The 24,826-nt window shown below is 47.3% G+C and overlaps 3 protein-coding genes and 1 pseudogene across 3 annotated transcripts in view; 3 read left to right on the top strand and 1 right to left on the bottom strand.

The window, feature by feature from the left end:
- Positions 1 to 255: 255 nt before the first annotated feature.
- Positions 256 to 9,671, bottom strand: LOC101662068 (annotated as a pseudogene).
- Positions 9,672 to 10,168: 497 nt separating this feature from the next.
- Positions 10,169 to 12,652, top strand: LOC101662381 (protocadherin gamma-C3). Its single transcript, XM_013004719.1, has one exon. The coding sequence runs from the start codon at positions 10,169 to 10,171 to the stop codon at positions 12,650 to 12,652; it is 2,484 nt and encodes an 827-aa protein (XP_012860173.1).
- A 5,555-nt stretch (positions 12,653 to 18,207) lies between these two features.
- LOC105979154 (protocadherin gamma-C4) lies at positions 18,208 to 20,877 on the top strand. Its single transcript, XM_013006178.2, has one exon. It carries the CDS (start codon positions 18,280 to 18,282, stop codon positions 20,875 to 20,877), a length of 2,598 nt encoding a protein of 865 aa, XP_012861632.1. The 5' UTR covers positions 18,208 to 18,279.
- Positions 20,878 to 22,308: 1,431 nt separating this feature from the next.
- The window catches only part of PCDHGC5 (protocadherin gamma subfamily C, 5), a 26,221-nt gene continuing 23,703 nt past the window's right edge, over positions 22,309 to 24,826 (top strand). Inside the window, exon 1 of the mRNA XM_045284727.1 lies at positions 22,309 to 24,776. Within this exon, the coding sequence (XP_045140662.1) occupies positions 22,317 to 24,776 (2,460 nt within the window). The 5' untranslated portion in view covers positions 22,309 to 22,316. The remainder of the gene's footprint in view (positions 24,777 to 24,826) is intronic.

Genomic DNA, 24,826 nt, shown 5'->3' with positions numbered 1-24,826 from the left:
TCTGTCATCCCCATGGGGTTCCAAGGCTGTAACTGTTTACAGACATGGAAAGCCCAGTCTTTTTCCCGAGTTAGCATGAATATTAAAAGTTATTACGTGATTGTATGCTAGGCACTATGAATATTTTTCCTTTTAAAGAATTTATTTTACACCAAGTGTAAGACTACTACTATTTTTAACAAATTAAAGAACACTTAAGCAGACGTGACTGTCCTACACGGTTTATTGGGCATGAGTTTACAAACATGACCAATATTAGTGGTGACGGTGGGACCGGAGAGTGTTGCACCTTCTCTAAGCGGCGTGGCAGGAACCCCCGTCTTGAAGTGGAACTGTGGCCTTTCCAAGGCCATGGCTCTTGCGGGCCGCAAATGTCAACCCCAGCATCTCTCTGTGCTTGTGGACTGGCTTAGGGATCCACTGGGTGTCAGGCTGTCTTCTGATAGCTTTATGGAATGGATCAATGAGGATAACTTAAAAAAAATGTGTGTGGAATCTTCACCGACCCAGTAAGAATTCAGAACCCTCAGGGCTCCACAGCGGCGTCCATCTCGCTCCCTTGGCAAGAGGTTGAAGGCTTTGAGCCAATTTCAGCTGGCTAACACCATGATGGACAGGTTTGCCATAGGTTGCACCCTTTGGCCCCAGGCATTTGCGGCCACCACAATGGACTCGAATCCAACAGATCTAGGAGCTGACAGCCTTGCTTAGACTTATAGCGTCCCTTGTCAGGCCACATGGGGCGGGGTGTCAGGTGCAGTGTCCTGAGCTGGCAGTGCTGCCAACAGGGGAACCGCAGGAGAAAGAGCATCACATCCGACTGCTTCGTCGTCCAGCTTCTGGAAATACTTGTAGGCACCCACCCATCTTGACTTACTTCTGGCTGCCAACGGAAAGAACAGCCACTATGAATATTAAACACCCACATAAACCCTGCTGCTTTCCAATTGATTCCGACTCCTGGCAACTGTACAGGACACAGTAGAACTGCCTCATAGGGTTTCCAAAGCTGTGCATTTTTGCCGAAGCCACTGTTATGCCTTTCTCTTGTGGAACCAGCCACCTTTTTAATGAGCCATGAAGCACTTGTGACACAGAGCTTGTCACTGTGATTATAGAGGTCATCAAAATAGGCATGCTGCTTGCCCTCTTGGAGATTTTCTTTTTAGTGGGAGAAACAGTATTACACTTTTAATAAAAAATAATTATAATCACTTAAATTGTGATAAGTTCAATGAAGGAAAATGTAAGTTGTTTTGAGACAGCATAATGAAATATACTGGTTTCAACTGCAGCAAAATGAAGACGCTTATTAAGAATAACATTTAAATCGAGGCCAATAAACTTGTAGGGATTGGCAGAGCAAAGCAGAAGTTCCCATAGATCTAGAATCTTATGGAAGAAGGTGGTCAGCCTTTTCTCTCTGAGAGTGATGGGCGGGTTTAGTGAGCAACAAAGCATTCCCAGGGCTCATCTTAAAGCCAAGGGCCAAAGTCAAACCAAACCCATTGCTATTGAGTTTACTGCAACTCGTTGCAAGTGTGTAGGAGAAAGTAAGACAACTCCCCAAGGATACCTAGACTGAGAATCTTTACAAGACCAGACAGCTTCAACTTTTACCGTGAAAGGAAAGGGAAGGAGAGGAGAAGTTTTCCAGCCTTGAGTTGCAATGGTGAAAGATCCAATGGGCAAAATATTAAGTGATGCAGGAAACATCGAAGAAGATGGAAAGAATACAGAGTCACCGTACCAAAAAGAACTAGTCAGCATTCCACCATTTCAGGAGGTAGTGTACAATCAAGAAACAATGGTGCTGAAGAAAGAAGTTCAACTTGCACTGAAAGCATTAGCTAAAAACAAGGCTCCAGGAATTGATGGGATACCAATGGAAATGTTTAAACAAGCTGATGAAGCACTGGAAACACTTACTCATCTATGTCAGGAAATTTGGAAGACAGCTGCTTGGCCAACTGACTGGAAGGGATCCATATTTATACCCATTCCAAAGAATGGTGACCCAATGGGATGCTAAAATTATAATACAATATCATTAATATCACATGCAAGTAAAAGTTTGCTGAAGATCATCCAACAATGGTTGCAGCAGTACATTGACCGAGAGCTGTCAGAGGTTTAACTCAGATTCAGAAGAGAACGTGGAACAAGGGGTACCATTGCTGATGCCAGATGGATCTTGACTCAAAGCAGTGAAAAACAGAAGGATATTTACTTGTGTTTTATTGACTCTACCCAGGTATTTAATTTTGTGGATCATAACTAGGGGTGGCTTTCAAAAGAATGGAAATTCCAGAATACTTAATTGTGCTCATGCAGAACTTGTATATGGATCAAGAGGCAGTTGATGAACAGAACCAGGGAACAAAATCCAGAAAGGTGTGTATCAGATTTGCTGAGCACATCATTAGAGAAGCTGGATTAGATGAAGAAGCATTAGGATTGGAGGAAGGCTAATTACCAGCTTGTGATATGCAGATGAAACAGATGACACAACCTTGCTCACTGAAAGTGAGGGGGACTTGAAGCACTTACTGATGAAGATCAAGGATTGCAGCCCTCAGTGTGGATTACAACTCAATGTAAAAAGGACCCAAATCCTCACAACTGGACCAATAGGTAACATAATGATAAAGGGAATAAGGCTGGGGTTGTCAAAGATTTCATCTTGCTTGGGTCCACAATCAATGCTCATGGAAGCAGCAGCCAAGAGATCAAACAATGCACTGTATTGGATGAATCTAAAGCACAAGACCTCTTTACAGTGTTGACAAGCAGGGCGGTTTCTTTGAGGACTAAGGTGCATCTGCCTGAAGCCACGATATTTTCAGTCACCTCCTGAATGTTGGACATTCAATAAGGAAGACTGAAGATGAACTGTGGGGCTGGAGAAGAATAGGAAATACACCATGAGCTGCCAAAAGAACGAACAAATCTGTCTGGAAGAAGTATGGCCTGAGGCAAGGGTGGTGAAGCTTCATCTCCCATACTTTGGACGTGTTGTCAGGAGATCCCAGTCCCTGAAGAAAAACGTCATACTTGGTAAAGTGGAGGGACAGTGAAAAAGAGGAAGACCCTCCATGAGATGGTGTGACCCCGTGGCGGCAACAATGGGCTCAAGCATAGGAACAATTGTGGGAATGGCGCAAGAAGGGGCAGTGTTTCTTTTTGTTGTGCATGGGGTTGTTATGCGTAGGAACTGGCTTGATGCCACGTAACAATAGAGACAGAGTTAACCAAACTCACTGCCCTCGTCCAGTCCATGCTGACTCATAGCCACCCCCTGTGGGTTCTGAGACTGTAACTCTTTACCTGAGTAAGCAAATCACAGCCCAATGCATAGCTAGGATCCCAGCAGCCCTGGTGGTGTAGTGGTTGCATGTTGGGCTGCAGTCTACATGGTTGGCAGTTCAAAACCACCAGCAGCTCTGTGGGAGAAACACTGGGTTCCTCCTTCTGGAAACAGTTACAATCTTGGAAACCCCCAGGGGGCTCGCTCTGAACCAGCGTTGAATGTCAGTGAGCCTGAACCAGAGCCTGGACGACATCAAGCACATTTTTCATAAACGTAAATGCAAAACAAAGTGAACAAAATTCTAGTCAGTAGGATATAACACCGTATCAAAAAATAATACATCATGACCAAGTGGGATTCATATCAGGTATGCAAGAAAGGTTAACCATTTTTTTAATCAACAAATGTACCATATAAGGATAACTATATGTGAGGGAATGATGAATACTGACAATATAACCAATTGTGCAATTCTTTTACCTGTGTGTTCAGGAAAGGGTTCCATGATTTAAGCTAGTTAGCTGAGTGCAGCCCGTCGAGGGAATTATATCACCTTGAAATTAGCCACCAATGTAGCTGCACTGCATACAGAAACTAGGGCACCAGAACAGAGTGCTTCCGCTTGGCAGCATTCCCTTTCCTCCTTCACTTTGCTTCCTTTTAAGAGGCTCCTGTGTGAGCATTTATTTTCTCCACATCTTAAGCTGGTTACTTTTACTTATCTTTCTTTAAAGCAAGAACTATGGTACAGGAATCTTCAATGGTAAAATTCAGAGGGACCAGGGATGTAAAGTCAAAGACAAGCTTCAGCTGCAGGCGCTGCAAACCTTGAAGACAGAATATGGCAGGAACATGAGACGAGTCAGCTGGGAACATAAATGGTGAGCAGTGTTACTTCCTAGTCAGATGAAGGATGCACAAGAACTGAGGACACCATCCCCAGTCGTCTCAATTCCAAATTGTGTCCCAGTCCCAAGACTTCTGAGTTTCATTATTAAACAGTCCCTCACATGCCCCCCCCCAAAGAAAAACCCCAGCACTCACTGCCATAGATACTATTCTGACGTATAGTGATCCTGTGGACAGAATGGAACAGCACCTGTGGGCTTTCGAGGCGATCAATCTTCATAGGAGCAGGAAAACCTTTCCCACGTGGAGCAGGCCTGATCGGTCGACCAGCAGACCTTGTAGTTAGCAGTGAGGCTCCTGCTTCATTAAAGCATTTCTGATTCCTTGTAGGGAACGTAGATCTCTCTCTCGTGACAAAAACACACTAGGATTCAAGTGGCAGTGCTTTCCTCAGGTGCCATTCCACAGAGGGTTCCTAAGTACTATTAACATGGTGTTTGTTTCATTTTAAAAATTGCTGTTTGTGCAATTATGTTCTTTTTGTATTCTAGATCATTATTATTTGGGACCACCTTAATTTTGGATAGTATTGTGTGACATTAACATACTGTTGTTAGAGGGTTGCAGACAAAGTAGAATGATGAATTGATAAAACAAACATATTGGAAAGCTAATTTATACAAGACAAATGTACCAGATAGGTAAAACAAAGTAAAACACACACACACACACACACACACAATCATATCAATAGGTACAAAAAAACATTTAACAAATACAACTTACTTTCCAGATAAAACTCAAAGCAGCACAGCAGAATAGAAGGGAAACCCCTCAACATATTTAAGGGCAGATCCACCACTGAAATTCTTTCTGATGGAGGATGACTGCAAGCATTCTCCTTTAGTACAGAAGCCAGACCAGCATGTCCTTTGTCACCACTCTTACTCAATACTGTCCTGGAAGTCCTAGCATCTGAATTGGCAATGAAAAGTAAAACTATCTCTGTTTGCAGATGAGATGCTCCTACACAGGGAAAATCCCAAAGATTCGATAAGAAGGCTATTGGACCTAATAGAAGGATTCAGTCATGTGGTAAGGTAAAATCAGTCAGATTCCTCTACACTAACAAAGAGAACTCTGAAAAGGAAATTAGGGGGGAAATACCATTTATAATGGCCACAAAACAGATCAAATACCTAGGACTAAAACTAAACAGGGATATAAAATATTTATACTAAGAAAATTACAAAACACTATTAAAAGAAACCTTTAGAAATGGGAAAACAAACCATGCTTATGGTTAGGAAGACCTTACAATTTAAAAATGCTAATACTACTCAAAATTTCTAGAGAAATAATACATTCCTGATCCACATGCCATCAATATTGTTTAAAGAGATGGAGAAACAAACCAACTTTATATGGAAAGAAAAGAGAACCCAGATCTGCAGAACACTTCTGGAGAGCAGAGCAAGAGCCGCACGTCTGGTCTCAGAGCCGTGGTTACCAACCCAGCCTGCTCCGAGACAGCGAAGGACACAGAAACCAGGGGACAGGATTGAGAACCCCTGCGGAAATCCTGCAGACAGCTGATCTTTGAGAAAGGGTTCGAAGCCCAATAGATAGGTCGATTGAAGGTAACCTCTTCTACAAATGCTGCAGGGAAAACTGGATGAAAACGAAATAAGATCATAACTCACACCACAGACAAAAACTAATTCAAAATGAACCAAAGGCCTAAATGTAAAACCTAATATTATAAACATCATGGAAGAAAAAAATAGGAGCAAATTTGGGGTCCTTAATTTGTGATGTAAATAATCTATCAACTATAACTAAAAATTCACAAGGAGCAGGAGATGGACTGAGACTGGGACCTTTTAAAAACGAAGCACTTCAGCACATCCCAAACTTCTCCAAAAGAGAACCTACAGAAGGTAGGGGGAGGGGGAAACTTTTGGCAACAATATATTTGACAAGGGACTGATCTCTAAAATTTATAGAACACTTAAACACCTCAACAACAAATAAACAATCCAGTTTTAAATGGGCAGAGGACATAAACCGACGCTTCACCAAGGAAGCCATGCGGATGATCCAACATGAAGAGATGCTGGCAATCATGAATTATTTTATGTACCCATTGCCGTTGAGCTGCTTTTGACTGATAGCAATCCTATGCAAGGTTTCAAGGCTGTAAATCTCTGTAGGGACAGATAGTTTCGTCTTTCTCTCTTGGACTGTTGACCTATTCAACTTGACAGTCCCACCAGGGCTCTTTCATTAGCTATTTGAGAGATGTAAATCAAAACAGAACAGGACTAAGAGCAAGTTTCAGAGTCTCATCTGGCATCCACTTTGATTTTTTCTTTCTTTTCCTGCTTTTTTAATGACCTTTGGATTTCTTTGTGTATGATGTTCTCGATGACCTCCCACAGCTCCGCAGGTCTTGTCATGAGTGTTCACTGCTTCAAATCTCTTCTTGAGATGTTCTCAAAATTCAGGTGGGAGAGACTCAAGGTCGTATTGTTGGCTCTTTTGGACCTGCTTTTGTTTTCTTCAGCTTTAACCTGAACTTACATGTAAACAATTTATAGTCAGTTTCACAGTCAGCCTCGTGGCCTGGGTTTAGTCGCTGATATTGAGCTCCTCCATCATTTCTTCCCACCGATGTAGTCTATTTGATTTCTGTCTATTCTATCTGGAGAAGTCCAAGTGTGGAGTCACCTTTTATGTTGTTGAAAGAAGGTATTTTCTTTGAATAAGTCGCGGGTCTGCCAAAACCTTTCATGTGTTCTCCAGCTTCATTTCTATCACCAAAACCATATTTGCCAACTACTATTTCTAAACTTTGTTCCCAAACTACTGTTCCTTCCTTTTTGTTTTTGTTTGTTTTGCATTCCAATTGCCAATAATTTGGGGGGGGGAATTAATTCAATCCCTTTAAAATTTTTTAATAAATCATTTTATTGGGTACTCTTACAGCCAATTGCTATTGATTACCACTGCATCTTGATTGCATGTTTGATCAATTTTTGACTGAAGTCATTGGTAGAATTCTTCAATTTCTTCATCATTAGCTTTAGTAACGGTACATAAATTTGAATAGTATTTGTATTGATTGGATTTCCTTGAAGGCAGATAAATATACTCCAATCCAGACAGCATTGTACTTCAAAACTGAAGAATATGGAAAGTACCATGGACTGCTTAAAGGACAAATAAATCTGTCTTGGAAGAAGACAGATATGGCCAGATGCTCCTTAGAGGCCAGAAAGACAAGTTTGTCTAACATACAGTGGACATGTCAGGAGAGACCAGTCCCTGGAGAAGGACATCATGCTTCGTAAAGTGGAGGGACAGTGAAAAAGAGGAAGGCCCTCCGGGAGATAAATTGGCACAGTGGCTGCAAGTCCTGCGCCATCCTCACAATTGTACCTATATTTGAGCCCATTGTTGCAGCCACATTGGCAATTAGTCAATCACAAAAGACAAATATTGTAGCCTACCACCAATAAGAGTCAAAAGTTTACACACAGAGAGAAACATTCTTGGATGATTACCAGGGATGAGAGCGTTAAGACAGGGAAACCACTAACTAGATACCCACTGCCATGAGTATATTCTGACGGACAGTGACCCTATCTATGGTTTCAGGAGCCAATAGGAGACATATATTAACAACCATTACCACTGCTCTGGTCAAGATCATAATAGACTGTCCTGCACAGAGTGGGAACAATTCAAAATCATAAAAATGGCCAGATTGACTAGTCTGATACCCGCTGGTAGAACCCCCGAAGATTATGGCCCTTAGAGACACTTCACGCATGCACTTGACCCACTCCTGGGAATCACCCTGCAGCCAAACAAGAGAGGCCTAGCAAGTGAACAGTGACACTTTGGAGGAAAGTGCTTCTCAGAACAATCAACCACCAGAGACCAAAAGAAATGAGATTCAGAAAGCAGGAAGGTGCCAGGAAGGTGGGCAAATGGAAATGAGGGACCCACGGAAAGGGGGGCAGAGTGCTGTTGCGTTGTTATGATTGCAACTGATGTTACAAAACAAAATGCTATGGAATGGAAAACTATTTGCTCTCCAAACGTTTGCCCAAATAGCAATCAAATGTCCAAATAAGCAAACACTGTGTTGGATAAGCTTTGAGTTGCTAACCCCAAGATCCACAGCTCAAACCCACAAGCTGCTTTGTGGGAGAGAGATGAAGCTGTCTGCTTCTGTATTGATTTGCAACCATAGAAACCTCATATAAGATCACTGTGAATCAGGATCTATTCAGTGGCAGTGGGCTTGGGTTTATTAATAAGGAAATGAATGAAAAATTCGAAGTCACTTTTCCAAAACAAGATTGTAAACTAAGTGACAATGAGTGGGGGAGGGAAATCACCAAGTATTTTGTTAAAATGCAAATTCTGGTCAGAAGGTATGGAGTAGGACATTTCTACATTTTTAAATAAGTTCCTATGCCTGTGTTCCTTGCTTACACTTCGAATATTTCCGCATAGAAATATACATACTCTAGAATATAGGAAATGTGTTCTTCATTCTATGTCAGCTTTCCTAATGGTCTGACCCGTTGTCAAATGTGAGTGTTTTTAACTGAGGATTTTAAGAGATTAAATTAGTGAGCTTTTTGGGTCTTTAGTAAGTATCCTAAAATCACATATTCCTCTCTACCTAGCTAACTGGCCTGTCTACTAACCTACCTGAGTTCCAGGTGTTCAAGTTCTACTTTCAGAAAGATTATAGCTAATCCAAAGTATGTCCAAGGCAAGTCTGTAGAAATAGTATGAGGCTCTAAAGCCACATCTAGTCTCTAACAGGGTCATTTGCCCATTAATTGAGGCTTACTCTCTGAGAGGTGCTTTTCCTTATTCATCTAATAGGATATGGGGCCTCAGTCCCTGAAGAAGGTGGTTTCTTAGTCAAGGACATACAACTAGCTCTGTTTTATTTAATAGTTAATTTGATTATTTATTAGGATAATCAAGGCTATTTGATGACTGTGATCCTCAATACAGAAAGATTGAAGCTATTATTCTCATCATTTTAGAAAGGTCCCAAGTGGTAAATAGGCGGAATTTTCTGGGTACTTTTATGCAACTTCTCCCTGACATGTCAATGCAGGATCTTGGGGAAAGGATTAATCAAGAAAGGAAAACACTTGAAATGATTCTCTTTGAGAAAGAGTAGGAAATGTTCACCTGGTTCATAAAAAATGAAGACTAAACAACATCCAGTTTCTAAATAAATTAAATCGGAAATATGTGGGGTTTTTTTTTAATTCTCTAAAGAGTTCAATTAAAACGGACTGTAGTTCCTGGGGAAGTGATGGAAAAATCCGTAGCCTCATGTTGTAAAAGCCAAAATTATAAACATCACCGCAGCGCTGCTAACTGCCTCCTCCAAAGTAGGGGCTGGCGGGACCGATTTTATCCAGTTTTCCCAACAACTCGACTGTGTCCACAGTTGTTTGTTACCAGACCACATTGTGTCGTTTTCGAGTCTTTGGGTCCGCTTTCTTGCGATGAAAGCGTTAAACGACTTGACGTGGCCGGGAGAGAGGACGTGCAGAGCGGCCAGCGCCTCCGGCGCGCAGTTGACTTTCCAGGCGAAGGTAACATTCCAATGTACAGCCAAGACGCTCGGGCGCAGAACTCTGGAAGGCCGCCAGGGGAAAGGGAAGTTCCTGGCGCTAGCGCTAGTCCCGCTCTCGGAGCCGGCGCTAGCGCATTCTTCGTGCAATTATTGGCTGGGACTGTGTGTGCCGCTGTCGTCCAATGAAGACGCTGGAGATCCGGCCGGGCCCGTCCCCTTTCGGAGCCCCGCGAGGAAGCAGAGACTGAACCGCGGGCGAGCAAATCAAAGGCATCCGGAAAGCCATGTCCGACACGGCGCCCGGCGCCCGAGCGCTAACCCGCTGAAAGTTTCTCCGCGAAACAGCCGGGACGGTCGGGCCCCCCCTGCGCGAACTGCCTTCGAGTGAGATGGTCCCAGCGGCCCGGAGCAGCGGACTGGTGAGCCCCGGGAGCGTGCTGGGAGTCTTGGCGCTGCTCGCTGTCTTAGAGCCCCAGGCGTCCGCCCACATTCGCTATGAGATCTCGGAGGAAAGAGCGAAGGGTTTCGCAGTGGGCAACGTGGTCGCGGACCTGGGCCTGGATCCCCGCAGCCTGTCGGTCCGCAGGCTCCGGGTGGTGTCCGGGGCTAGCAGGAAATTCTTTGAGGTGAACTGGGAGACGGGAGAGATGTTCGTGAACGACCGTCTGGACCGCGAGGAGCTGTGCGGGACCCTGCCCTCCTGCACTGTAACTCTGGAGTTGATCTTGGAGAGGCCGCTGGAATTGTTCCGAGCGGAAGTGGTGATCCAGGACATCAACGACAACAATCCCTCTTTCCCTACCCGGGAAATGGAATTGGAGATTAGCGAGGCTGTGGCGCTGGGGACGCGCTTCCCACTCGAGAGCGCGCACGATCCCGATGTGGGCAGCAACTCTTTACAAACGTATGAGCTGAGCCCCAACGAGTACTTCGCGCTGCGCGTGCAGACGCGGGAGGACGGCACCAAGTACGCGGAGCTGGTGCTGGAGCGCGCCCTGGACTGGGAGCGGGAGCCAAGGATCCAGTTGGTGCTGACGGCTTTAGATGGCGGGACCCCGCCCCGCTCCTCCAGTCTTCCCATTCGAATCACTGTTTTGGACGCGAATGACAATGTCCCGGCCTTCAATCAGTCCTTGTACCGGGCGCGGGTCCGGGAAGATGCACCCGCAGGCACGCGCGTGGTGCAAGTCCGAGCGACAGACCTGGATGAAGGCCCCAACGGTGAAATTGTGTACTCTTTCGGCAGCCACACTCGTGCTGGCGTGCAGGACCTATTCGCCTTAGATCCCGTCACTGGCTTACTGACCATCAAGGGCCAATTGGACTTTGAAGACACGAAACTCCACGAGATTTACATCCAGGCCAAAGACAAAGGCGCCAATCCCGAAGGAGCACATTGCAAAGTTTTGGTAGAGGTTATGGACGTGAATGACAATGCCCCGGAGATTACAGTCACCTCTGTGTACAGTCCTGTCCCTGAGGATGCCCCCCTAGGGACTGTCATTGCTTTGCTCAGCGTGACGGATCTGGATGCTGGGGAGAACGGCCTGGTGGCTTGCGAGGTTCCTCCAGGTCTCCCCTTCAGCCTCACGTCTTCCCTCCAGAATTACTTCACTTTAAAAACCAGCGCAGCCCTGGATCGCGAGGCCGTCCCAGAATACAACCTCAGCCTCACGGCTAGAGACTCAGGGACCCCTTCCCTCTCAGCCCTTACTACAGTGCACGTCCTAGTGTCTGACATCAACGACAACCCTCCACAATCTTCCCAATCTTCCTACGACGTATACGTTGAGGAAAATAACCTCCCTGGCGTTCCAATACTAAACCTAAGCGTCTGGGATCCCGACGCCCCACACAATGCTCGCCTATCCTTTTCTCTCTTGGAACCAGGAGGTGAGGCTGGTTTGGTGGGTCGTTATTTCGCCATCAGTCGTGACAGTGGCGTCGTGTCATCCTTAATAGCCCTGGACCACGAGGACCAACGAGAGTTCGAACTAACAGCACTTATCAGCGATGGCGGCACCCCAGTCCTGACCACCAACATTAGCTTGAACATATTCGTCACTGACCGAAATGACAATGCTCCCCAAGTTCTATACCCCTGGCCAGACAGGAGCTCCGTGGAGACACTGCCTCGAGGTACCTCGGCGGGCCACTTGATCACGCGGGTGGTAGGCTGGGACGCAGATGCAGGGCACAATGCCTGGCTTTCCTACAATCTCTTGGGAGCCCCCAACCAGAGTCTTTTTAATGTCGGACTTCGCTCGGGTCAGGTCAGCACAGCCCGCCCTGTCCAGGACACAGATTCACCCAGGCAGATTCTCACGGTCTTGATCACAGATAATGGGGAGCCGTCGCTGTCCACCACTGCCACCCTGACTGTGTCAGTAACTGAGGAATCGCCAGAGGCCCGGGCTGAGTTCCCGTCTGGCTCTGACCCCGGGGAGCAGAATAAAAATCTCACCTTCTATCTACTTCTCTCCCTAATCCTCGTCTCTGTGGTGTTCGCAGCCACAGTCTTGGGAGTGATCATATTCAAAGTTTACAAGTGGAAGCAATCCAGGTACTTGTACCGAGGTCCCGCGAGCTCCCTGTACCGGACACCAGGTCCCTCGTTGCACACGGATGCTCTGCCGGGCGGTCTGTTACCTGTTACGCCGCACCTCTACCATCAGGTGTACCTCACCACGGATTCCCGACGCAGTGATCCCCTGCTGAAGAAACCCAATGCCGCCAGCCCACTGTCCAGCCACCAAAACACGCTGCGAAGCTGCGACCCTGTGTTCTATAGGCAGGTGTTGGGTGCAGAGAGCGCCCCTCCTGGACAGGTAAGGGGTGGCAATCCAGCCCAGAATGATACTAAGACTTTTTAATGCTTGTACCTTGTGCAGGAAGGTAAAGGGCCGTTTTTCGAATGTTTTCCTGAGGATGCTGCCACACTTCCACCTGGTCTTCTCCTTAGATCGAGTTTCTCCTTTTTGAGGAGGGGATGGTCGTGCTAGCGTGGGCCTTGCTCTCATTTCAGGTTGGAGTTAATTGACTCATCTGTGGACCTAATTCCCACCCTCAGCACTCATCATCAAGACTCAGAGACCCTTAAAGTGTATTTCAGCACTCTAACCAGGTGTCATTCGCATTGGGACCACAATACTAGAGACCTCTAGCTAGGGGCAGCAGCTAGGAATATAGAAACGACCTCATGCATCCATCTTTCTTCATTAAATAATAACAGTTAGCTTATACTTTTCCGTAGCCTACACACATCCTGTACCTCATTCTCAAGGAATTTTCTATGAAAGAAAATTCTAGGCATCTCTTAAATTTTACTTCAAGCACACTACATGAAATGGTGTGCACTTTTTTTTAACTGACACAACATATTTACATAAAAGTAATTCTATAATGTACATTGTTGAAAATTGGGAAATACAGAAAATTATGAAGAAAACCATCAATTAGCTGTACTCTCCAAGCCAAAAGACAGTCACTGCTGAGTATAAAGTACTTTTTTCTGAAAAATAAATCCAGACGATCCACAATAACATAAAGTACAAAACGATAGCCCTTTTGTGCCCTAGTGCCATCCTCTGTCCTCCAGCATTATTTCTCTAGGCAGACATATAAATTCATAGCCTTTGAAAAGTAAAACTTTTATTCATTCAGGATGATGTGCTGATTATTTCAAGGCCTTTGTCTAGAAGGTAAATTTATGTGCACTTCCAACTGTGAAAGAAACTCTTACTTTGTTACTGCGGAGAAATACTATTTCATTCAACCCTGGGATTCTGCAGTTAGGCAAAGGAGGTTTCACCACTTCTTAACTATACATTACTTACTCTTTCTAAACATGTGTCCCATGCAAAAAGGGAATATGTGTGCAATAACTATTAGCTATTACTATTAAGATTTTTTATTAGTGGTTCATTGGAAATTAGCAAATTTAGGTATAGTCAAAGATGATCAGGTATGAAAGCCAGAGAAAAGCACTTGTGGTTCTGGTGAGCCTGGAAAACAACTGTCTTTTTCCTAAGAACAATGTTTGCAAACATGGTTGTTCACTAGAGTCACCTAGGGATCTTCTAACAATTCTGATGCTGAGGCCACAACCCAGTGTAATCGCTGTGTATGGGACACCCACATGAATAACCTCTGGAGACTCCCAGATGGTTCCAAGGTGAGATAAGTGAGAAAACGATCATCCCAGAACCTTCCAATCTATCCATTATCCTATTTCTAAAACAAAGTGTTACTCTGGTGTTCAGCTTGATTGAACAAGGAAGGCCCAGTTTAAAGAACGTTATAATGCCATTTGCCAACCTTAGAGCATTCTATAGAATTGCACTAGAAGAGCATTTTAGAGAAGATATAAGATGGCATTTCAATTATCCAAAAGAAAAAAAATTTCCTTTCAAAACTGCCAGTGCTCGGGCAACAGGGTAATGGATGTGGAGTTTCATGTTGGAGTGAAAAACATATTCTATAATTAGATTTTAGTGATGTTTCACAGTTCTGAATATACTAAAAAATTGAATTTTACACTTTAAATGAATGGAGTATATGGCATATGAATTATATCTCAATAAGACTTTTGAAAATCTAGATATGGGAGAATCACATAGTTGGCATAAAAGTGTCAAGTCTAGGATATGCAAGAGGCCTTTATTATCTTTCAATTCCATTTCCCCCACAACTTGTTAAAGCCCCCTCATGTAGGATTAAGGGTTTATCATGGTTTGAGTCTAGCAAACAGCCTGTGTGCCTGTTTATTTTGGTATGAACTTGCCAATATAAGGGATTGAGACTTGTAAGAGGTCCAGTGCTTGAATATTAAAGAACATCAGTAGAGGGTCAACGTATGGTTACAGGAGTGACAAACTGACAGAAAAAAAATCACTTACGATATTGTAGAAAAGGGCTTTACTTGTTGCCAGACTAGGAATGGGGGGCTAATACTGCACATATTAGTTGTACAGTTCTAGACGAGTCATTTAATATCTCCAAACTCATTTCCTCATCTATAAAACAAAGGTAGTACTGACTTTGTGAAGTTGTTGAGAGTAAAAGAGTAAAGGCATATAAATAAGTGCCTTTACAGAGCAAGTACTGGATACATATTTGTGGAAACAATAAATTATAATACCAACAATTTTCCATTTATTGAACATCCTTATGTATCAGATACTATGCTGGGCACTTATAAAAGATAAAATGACACCTGTTCATGGCATCCAGATACAGTGTGTGCCAGAGGAGGGAAACAAACATGCACAAAATAAATTGTAATTGAGGTCTGCATATACAAGCAGCATCGGAAACAATGAGCAGGAAACACCAAACTGGGATCAGGGAAGACTTTACAGAGGTGATGATGCTTGAACTCAGTAATAAAGGATGAATAGCAATTTGTCAAATAGCAAAGAAGAAAGTGGGACAAGAGGGAAGTAAAAGGAAATAGAGGAAAGAAGTAGGAGGCATTTATAGAGGTCTAAATACAGGCATATACATATGTAAATATATATATGATGGGGAAATAGATCTATGTGCATATATTTATAGGTTTCGTATTAAGGTAACAGATGGACATGGGGCCTCCACTCAAGTACTCCCTCAATGCAAGAACACCTTGTTCTATTAAACTGGCATTCCATGATGCTCACCTTCCCTACATGATCACTGAAGACAAAGTGGGTGCATAAGCAAATGTGGGGTCTTAAAGGCTTGAAGGTAAACAACGGTCCATCCAGCTCAGAAGCAACAAAGACCACATGGAAGAAGCACACCAGCCTGTGGGATCACAAGTTGTTGAAGGGATAAGGTATCAGGCATCAAAGAACAAAAAATCAGATCATTGTGAATGAGGGGAATTGTAGAGTGGGGACCCAAAGCCCATCAGTAGACAAATGGACATCCCCTTACAGAAAGGGCACCGGGAGGAGATGAGCCAGTCAGGGTGCAGTGAAGCAACGATGAAACATGCAACTTTCCTCTAATTCCTAAATGCTCCCCCCTCCACTATCATGATCCCAATTCTACCTTACAAATCAGGCTAGACCAGAGGATGTACACTGGTACAGATAGGAACTAGAAACACTGGGAATCCAGGACAGACTAACCCGCCAGGACCAGTAGTGAGAGTGGCAATACTGGGAGGGTGGTGGGAAGATAGGGTAGAAAGGAGGAATGGTTTCCAAGGACCTACATATAACCCCCTCCCTGGGGGACGGACAACAAAAAAGTGGGTGAAGGGAGATATTGGACAGTGTAAGACATGACAAAATAATAGTAAGTTATAAATGATCAGAGTTCATGAGGGAAGAGGTGCAGGGAGGGGGGAAAATGAGCTAACACCAAGGACTCAAGTAGAAAGCAAATGTTTTGAGAATGATGAGGTCAACAAATGTACAAATGTGCTTGACACAATGGATGGATGTACAGATTGTGATGAGTTGTACAAGTCCCCAATAAAACTTTTTTTTAAGAAAGAAAGAAAGGTGGGGAGCGGGGGGGAAAAAGGCATTACACAAAATTTCATTCAAAGGAATCACGTTATTTCATTGCTGCTGACCCCTAAAATGAGTGTGTCTATTTAGGAGATGAGGTGACACAAACAGGCAGAGTAGGCATTAAGCCATGTTAAGACTTTATTTTATTTTGTATAGATGATTGTCACTGCAGAATTTTTAAACGATACACATATGATGTCATCAGTTTTTGTGTTAGAGAGTTCTCTGACAGACATGATGGAAATAGATTGGAATTTGGGGGCCGGGACCAAAGATAACAGGAGGCCACAGCAATATTTGAGGAGATCCGGCCAACCCAGTGCAGTGTCTAAGGGAGGGCGATGCTACAGTAAAGCCATCAGAGCTTACTGATTGACATACGGTAGAGGTGAAGGAGCGGAATGAATGAGTCAAAGGGTTCTCCAGAATTTTGACTCAGGTAACTGGATGATGACTCAAGTGCTGTCAGTCGGGCTGACTTCTACCTCCACCATTTCCATGGAGCGGGGTTTAGGGATTTTGTGAAAAGAACACAGAAAACCAGATCTACCCGCTCTGAGACCAGTAGGTTGGTTGTGGCCTGACGCTAGCCGCAAGGATATTCCTGAGGCTATTCAATGGTTGGGAAACATTCTGGGGAAGATCAGAACCTTAGGTTTTGCTGCTGGTTTTGACAGACAGTTTTAACATGGGTAAGGATGTGGATACGTTCAGAATTCTCATGCCCAGATTTCTCTTGTCCTGTGTTCTGGTGTGTTTGCCACTCAGATGGCAGCTTGCAAGTGCCTACAGTGTGAAATGAACTGTTTTCTGTGTTTGTGCCAGTCTCCTGGAAGGTTCTGATAGGGAGTGGGGGTGGGGTGAGATCAAGACTCCAGTTCCAAAAAGCCCCATGGGGCTAAGTGAAAAGCTTACACTTTAAAAAAGGTCTCTGTTGGTAATTAACAACACATCAAGCTGCTGTGGTGTCAAATAAAGGGGATTTGTAGGCACAATCCTATTGGTAGCAGATCCCAATCATTCGAGGAAGTTGTTAAATCTGTGAACATTAGCATTCTGCCAGGTAATGAGATCCAATCGTTAACGCCTTCCAGACACCCTGATTCTTTACTGATTTGGAACATCTCCCTCTCCTGGCTTCCTCTACCCCACTTCATCTGCTTCTGTACCGTCTTGGAAATCACTGAATGGCATTTTAATATATGACTAGCAAGTGTTTGAATAAGAGAGGTTTGATATCCGCTGTGCCTCTTGTTACGATAAAAACGTGTACTGCATAAATTGTATTGTCTACATTACTGTGTAAGCCGTGTTTGCAAAGAGATGGATACGCTTCTGAATATGCTGCCGAGAGGCAGAGATTTGAATATATGGCAAGGCTTCTCAGTAGCTGCTGCTCTAGTACAGTTAGAATGAGAGCGAAGCTACCCGCTTACAATATTGGTTGATGACAACACCGCCGTGAATAGAGTGTCCAGTCTCAAATGGCTACTGGCTCTCTGGGCTGCTGGTTGCTAAGGCTCATCTGTAGTGCTTGCCTAACCAAAAGGGGGCGGGGCATTGGTCTGTTTTGGGGGGGAAAAACAAAAACAAAAACATATATGTTGACTACGGCTCCACAAAGATAATAACCCGTGAAAAGAAATGCCGTTGGGCGGGAGGAAGGTGAAAATACAGGATTTTCTTTTCTTTTTCTTTCGCCGCCCCCCTCCCCCCCCTTTGCTGCGACGCATTAACCCTGCTGCTATTGGGACGTTCTCTGCTCAGCCTATTGGCTGAGCCTAGGAACCGCTGTCTGCCAATCGGATGGTGAAAGGCAGACAAATCTACCCCGCCACCAGCAAAAAGCGGCGCGTAACCCTTACGGCGCCGGCCGAGCCGTGCCAGAGCTGGCGCGGGGAAAAGGAGATAGGTGTCTCCGGCTGCTGTGGCCGCTTGGGGCGGGTCGGCGTCTTCGGGCTCGCCAGCTCTAGGTAGACAGCTGGCGGGAGGCAGCAATGCTCCGCAAGGTGAGAAGCTGGGCAGAAACCTGGCGGGGAGCTACCCTTTTGTTCCTCTTTTGCCACCTGGGCTATGTTTGTGGGCAGATCCGCTACCCAGTCCCAGAGGAGTCACAGGAAGGGACTTTTGTAGGGAATGTCGCCCAAGATTTCCTGCTGGATCCAGAGAGTCTGTCTGCTCGGAGGCTGCAGGTCGCTGGAGAGGTGAACCAGAGGCACTTCCGTGTGGATTTGGACAGCGGGGCCCTGCTCATCAAGAGCCCACTCGATCGAGAGGCACTGTGTGGGCTGAGTGCCAGCTGCATCGTGCCTCTGGAGTTTGTAACCGAAGGGCCTTTGGAGATGTACCGAGCGGAGGTCGAAATCGTCGATGTGAATGATCACGCCCCCCGATTTCCTCGGCAGCAACTGGACTTGGAAATTGGGGAGGCAGCTCCTCCAGGACAGCGTTTCCCCTTGGAAAAGGCTCAGGATGCAGATGTGGGGAGTAACTCCATCAGCAGCTATAGGCTGAGCTCCAACGAACACTTCGCCCTGGATGTCAAGAAGCGCAGCGACGGCAGCCTGGTCCCAGAGCTGCTCCTGGAGAAGCCCTTGGATAGGGAGAAGCAATCGGACTACCGCCTGGTGCTGACTGCTGTGGATGGCGGGAACCCCCCCAGGTCGGGCACAGCGGAGCTCCGGGTCTCCGTGCTGGACGTAAATGACAACGCCCCGGCCTTCCAGCAATCGAGCTACAGGATTAGCGTTTTGGAGAGCGCTCCAGCCGGCATGGTGCTCATACAGCTCAATGCCTCTGACCCGGACCTGGGTCCCAGCGGTAACGTCACCTTTTCTTTCAGTGGTCACACCCCTGATCGTGTGAGAAACCTCTTTAGCTTGCACCCCACTACTGGCAAGCTTACCCTTCAGGGGCCCCTAGATTTTGAGAGCGAGAATTACTATGAATTTGATGTGCGGGCTCGAGATGGAGGTTCTCCAGCCATGGAACAACACTGCAGTCTTCGGGTGGATCTCCTGGATGTAAACGACAACGCCCCCCACATCACGGTGACCTCAGAACTTGGGACCCTCCCAGAGAACGCAGAACCTGGCACCGTGGTAGCACTCATCAGCGTGCAGGACCCTGACTCGGGGTCAAATGGAGATGTCAGCCTCCGGATCCCTGACCACTTGCCATTCGCTCTCAAGTCTGCTTTCAGAAACCAGTTTTCTCTGGTGACTGCTGGAACTTTGGACCGAGAGGCTAAATCCAGCTATGACATCTTGGTCACTGCTTCTGATGCTGGGAACCCCCCTTTGAGTACCCACAGGACGATTTTCCTCAACATTTCAGATGTGAATGATAACCCACCCTCTTTCTTCCAGAGGTCCCATGAGGTGTTTGTCCCTGAGAACAATCGCCCAGGGGACCTGCTTTGCTCCCTTGCAGCTTCTGACCCAGACTCTGGCTTGAATGCGCTGATCTCCTACTCTCTCCTGGAGCCCAGAAACCGAGATGTGTCGGCGTCCTCTTTCATCTCTCTGAACCCCCAGACGGGAGCTGTTCATGCTACTCGCTCCTTTGACTATGAGCAAACTCAGACACTACAGTTCGAGGTACAGGCCAGAGACCGAGGCAACCCACCCCTTAGCAGTACCGTCACGGTTCGCCTCTTTGTGCTGGACCTCAACGACAATGCTCCAGCTGTGCTCCGCCCTCGAGCCCGGCCTGGCTCCTTATGTCCCCAAGCACTGCCTCCATCAGTTGGTGCTGGACACCTAGTCACAAAGGTGACGGCCGTGGACTTGGATTCGGGCTACAATGCTTGGGTTTCCTATCAGCTCCTGGAGGCCCCAGATCCCAGCCTGTTTGCAGTCTCTCGCTATGCTGGAGAGGTGCGGACGGCTGTTCCCATCCCAGCTGATCTCCCACCACAGAAGCTGGTCATTGTGGTGAAGGATAGTGGTAATCCACCACTCTCTACCTCTGTTACTCTCCTGGTGTCCCTGGAGGAAGATACTCATCCGGTTGTCCCTGATCTCCGAGAATCTTCAGCTCCAAGGGAAGGAGAATCCCGTCTGACCCTCTACTTGGCTGTGTCTCTTGTGGCAATTTGCTTTGTCTCCTTTGGCTCCTTCGTGGCACTACTCTCTAAGTGTCTGCGTGGGGCTGCATGCGGAGTGACCTGCTTTCCTGCTGGCACTTGTGCCTGTCTCACCCGATCTCGAAGGAGGGAGGGGCTTCCTCCTTCCAATGGGATCCTCCGAATCCAGCTAGGGTCAGATGATCCTATCAAGTTTGTCGATGTGGGCGGCCACTCCCATGGCTGTACACCCCTGGCTTCTGCACCCACTCGGAGCGATAGCTTCATGATGGTGAAGTCACCCAGTGCACCTATGGCAGGGGAGCCTGTTCGCCCAAGCTGCCCACCCTCTGATCTTCTCTATGGGCTAGAGGTGAGACCTTCACAGGCGCGGCCAATGCCTGAGGGCTGCTCCAATGCAGGCACATGGCTGGGCTGTGTCCCGGAGAGTACTGGCCTCTCTGTAAGTGCCCGTAGTGATGTCACCATTTTTGTGGGTGATAACTATGTGGTAGATGCTGTGCTTTAGAAGTGTTTTTGTGAATTAGCCAGGGAGTTGTCACAGATTAGTACTTGGGGTGGGTTGTGGTCATAGCCAAGAGTAAGAAGAAAGAGTCATGGGAGACTAAATGTCAGGCTGTTGTGGAAGCATGCTGCTGGCACCCGGGCACATGGAAAGCTATCATGCACAAGGCTTTGCTGCACCAGGCAATCTCCTAAACCAAGATGGCTGCTTTCTTTGCTTTTCCTATGAATGAAGGGGGCAGGTTGTGGAGTATCTTGACTTCAGGTTGCCATTTCCCAATGGATTGGGGGAGGTAAGAGCTTTCACAGCTATAAGAGCTAATATTCCCAAATATACTGTGAAGGGAACCCTCTGCTTGAAACACAGCAGAGAAGACAAAAAAGAAAAAGAGAGAGCGAGAATCAAGGGAGTAGAAAGACACTGACTTAGCATGATTGTCGCAGAGGCATTTTGGTCCAAGTCTTCAGGGCTCCAAGTCCAGGATGCAGTAGATTTGAGGGGGGTAGGAATTACCTCTTTGGAAACAGAACTGCGAGTGAGGTCACTGAAGGTCAGAAAACTGACTGAGGTTGGGGAATTCACAGAGACAGTCACTCTGTAGAGTTTAAGTCTGATTCTCTTGAATTAGCCTCTGATCACTCTCTTGGGTGACCTGGATCATTTCCAGAAATGTTTCCCTTACCTGAACAAATGGTGATGCTCATTCCACAGTACACATCCAGGATCTTGGAAACGCTGAGTTCTATAGCCATCAGCTGATATCGAGATTTTCCAAAAAGCATGCTGGAGTCAGACAGAGCAAAACACTTCGGGGTCCTAACAAATGTTTTCTTTCACCCTAGCAGTGTTGGACAGGATGCGGGGAGGGAGAGAGAACACATGGGTTTTGCCTTTCCCAGAGGGATATATTTTGTTGTTGCTTCAAGGAAAGTAGTGGAAGCTTCTAAAAGTTGTGCAGGAAGTTGCTGGGGCAGAACACTGAAGAGTTTTGTACTATTTTGTCTCCCCTGCTGAGCACCATCTGAGCTGTCAAACTTTGCTGCCAAGGGGGCTGATCAACCTGCGGCACGAAATGAGTGGGGAGGCTCCTGTGACACAGACTTGCTGTGCCTATTCCTAAGCTTTCCAGGGCTAAGGAGGCTTCATAATTGGTTGCGAGCAGACAGACTTTTTGGCCAATCAGATTCAGAGCTGAGGTGGGGGATCTGCTCTTCTTGCCCGCCTCTCCTCCCCCAGCTCCAATTCAACTCCCCTCCCTCCCCACCCACCCCCGCCATTTGGTGACTAAGAAGAACTGCTACAGGCAGGCAGACAGACCTCGGAGCAGTTTTTAAGAGACTGGAAGGAGGCATAAGCGATTTGAGCTGCTGCATTACAAGCCCTGGGTCTACCTTGGAGACAGGACAGCCTAGAGTCACTCTCCAGGAAGGGACTTCTGGGTCATGGGGCCAAAGACAACCCCACAGCTCCCTGGGAAATGGCAAGTGCTGTGCATGTTGTCCTTGTGCTGCTGGGGCTGGGCGTCTGGGCAGCTGCGTTATTCAGTGGTGGAGGAGTCTGAGCCGGGGACGCTGGTGGGGAATGTTGCTCAAGATCTAGGCTTAAAGGTGACAGATCTGTCCAGCCGCCGACTGCGGTTGGGCTCTGAGGAGAATGGGCGCTATTTTTCCCTGAGCTTGGTGAGTGGTGCTTTGGCAGTGAATCAAAAGATTGACCGCGAGAGTCTGTGTGGAGCCAGCACCAGCTGCCTGCTGCCAGTGCAGGTGGTGACTGAACACCCTCTGGAACTAAACCGCATAGAGGTAGAGATCCTGGATCTCAATGACAACTCTCCTAGCTTCGCCACCCCTAAGCGAGAGGTGCGCATCTCAGAATCAGCAGCACCCGGGGCTCGATTCCCACTGGATAGTGCCCAGGATCCAGATGTGGGCACCAATACCGTGAGCTTCTACACGCTAAGCCCCAATGACCACTTCTCTCTGCATGTGAAGACGCTAAAAGATGGGAAGTTGTTCCCTGAACTAGTACTAGAGCAGCAGCTGGACCGTGAAACCCAGGCAAGGCATGAGCTGGTGCTCACTGCTGTGGATGGGGGCACCCCAGCCCGCTCAGGGACCACCCTTATCTCTGTCATAGTGCTGGATGTCAACGATAATGCGCCAACCTTCCAGCCGTCAGTTCTGCGTGTGGGACTCCCAGAGAATGCACCAATAGGTACACTACTGCTCTGCCTCAATGCCACCGATCCAGATGAGGGTACCAATGGCCAACTAGACTACTCTTTTGGGGATCACACGTCAGAGGCGGTGCAGAATCTCTTTGGCCTGGACCCTAACAGTGGAGCAATCCATGTGTCAGGGCCCATAGACTTTGAGGACTCAAGTTTCTATGAAATTCATGCAAGAGCTCGTGACCAGGGGCAGCCAGCCATGGAAGGTCACTGTGTGATTCAAGTGGATGTGGTGGATGCCAATGACAATGCCCCAGAGGTGCTCCTGGCCTCCTTGGTCAACCCTGTCCTGGAGAGCACATCAGTGGGCACAGTCGTGGGGTTGTTTAACGTGAGGGACCGAGACTCGGGTAGAAATGGTGAAGTGAGCCTTGATATTTCTCCAGACCTGCCATTTCAGATTAAGCCTTCTGAGAACCACTACTCACTGCTAACCAGCCAACCCTTGGACCGAGAGGCTACATCACACTACATCATCGAGCTGCGGGCCAGTGATGCTGGCTCACCTCCCCTGCACACACACCTTACCCTCAGACTCAACATTTCAGACGTTAACGACAATGCACCGCGCTTCACCCAGCAGCTCTACACTGCCTACATCCCAGAAAACCGGCCTCCAGGCTCCCTCCTCTGCACAGTGGCTGCCTTGGACCCAGATGCAGGAGATAATGCCCGCCTCACCTATTTCATCATAGGGAGTCAGGTTCAGGGACCCCCTGCCTCCTCCTTTGTGTATGTCAACCCTGAGGATGGGCGGGTCTTTGCGCAGCATACCTTTGACTATGAACTGCTGCAGATGCTGCAGATTGTGGTGGGGGTGCGAGACTCTGGCTCTCCCCAACTGCAGGCCAATGCATCCCTGCATGTGTTTGTTCTGGACCAGAATGATAACGCCCCGGCTGTGCTGCACCCCCGTCCTGGTTGGGAACTCTCAGTCCCCCAGCGGCTCCCTCGCTCTGCCCCTCCTGGCTCCTTGGTCACCAAGGTGACCGCTGTGGATGCTGATGCGGGCCACAATGCATGGCTCTCCTATTCCCTGTTGCCACAGTCCACAGCCCCAGGACTGTTCTTCGTGTCTGCGCACACAGGGGAGGTGCGCACTGCCCGGGCCTTACTGGAGGATGACTCCGACACCCAGCAAGTGGTGGTCCTAGTGAGGGACAATGGTGACCCTTCACTGTCCTCGACCGCCACGGTGCTGCTGGCTTTGAAGGATGAGGACCCCGAAGAAATGCCCCAATCCAGCGACTTCCTCACTAACCCGCCCGAGCTTTCAGATCTTACCCTTTACCTCATTGTGGCCCTAGCGACCATCAGTCTCTTGTCTTTAGTTACCTTCACCTTTCTGTCTGCCAAGTGCCTCTGCGGGCACGCCGATGGGGACGGGGATGCGGGGCAGTGCTGCGGGCGCCACGACTCGCCCTCCCGGGACTTTTACAAGCAGTCCAGCCCCAACCTGCAGGTGAGCTCAGACGGCACGCTCAAGTACATGGAGGTGACCCTGCGGCCCACAGACTCGCAGAGCCATTGCTACAGGACGTGCTTTTCGCCCGCCTCGGACGGCAGTGACTTCACCTTTCTCAGGCCCCTCAGCGTCCAGCAGCCCTCCACTCTGGCGCTGGAGCCTGCCGCCGTCCGGTCCCGCTCTAACACGCTGCTGGAGCGGAGCCAGGTGAGGGGCTGGGGCGGCGTCGGAGGAGCGGCCGGCAGGCCGGCCGCGGC

Source organism: Echinops telfairi, unplaced genomic scaffold, assembly GCF_000313985.2.
Source record: "Echinops telfairi isolate 266 unplaced genomic scaffold, ASM31398v2 ScPeMD7_7469;HRSCAF=8507_0, whole genome shotgun sequence".
Taxonomy (NCBI): Eukaryota; Metazoa; Chordata; class Mammalia; order Afrosoricida; family Tenrecidae; genus Echinops; species Echinops telfairi.
Note: the sequence above shows the minus strand (reverse complement) of the source record. Positions and strands in the feature narration are given on the sequence as shown.

Coding starts and splice junctions, on each gene's coding strand:
- LOC105979154 (XM_013006178.2), top strand. CDS start 18,280: ATGCTCCGCAAGGTGAGAAGCTGGGCAGAAACCTGGCGGGGAGCTACC.
- LOC101662381 (XM_013004719.1), top strand. CDS start 10,169: ATGGTCCCAGCGGCCCGGAGCAGCGGACTGGTGAGCCCCGGGAGCGTG.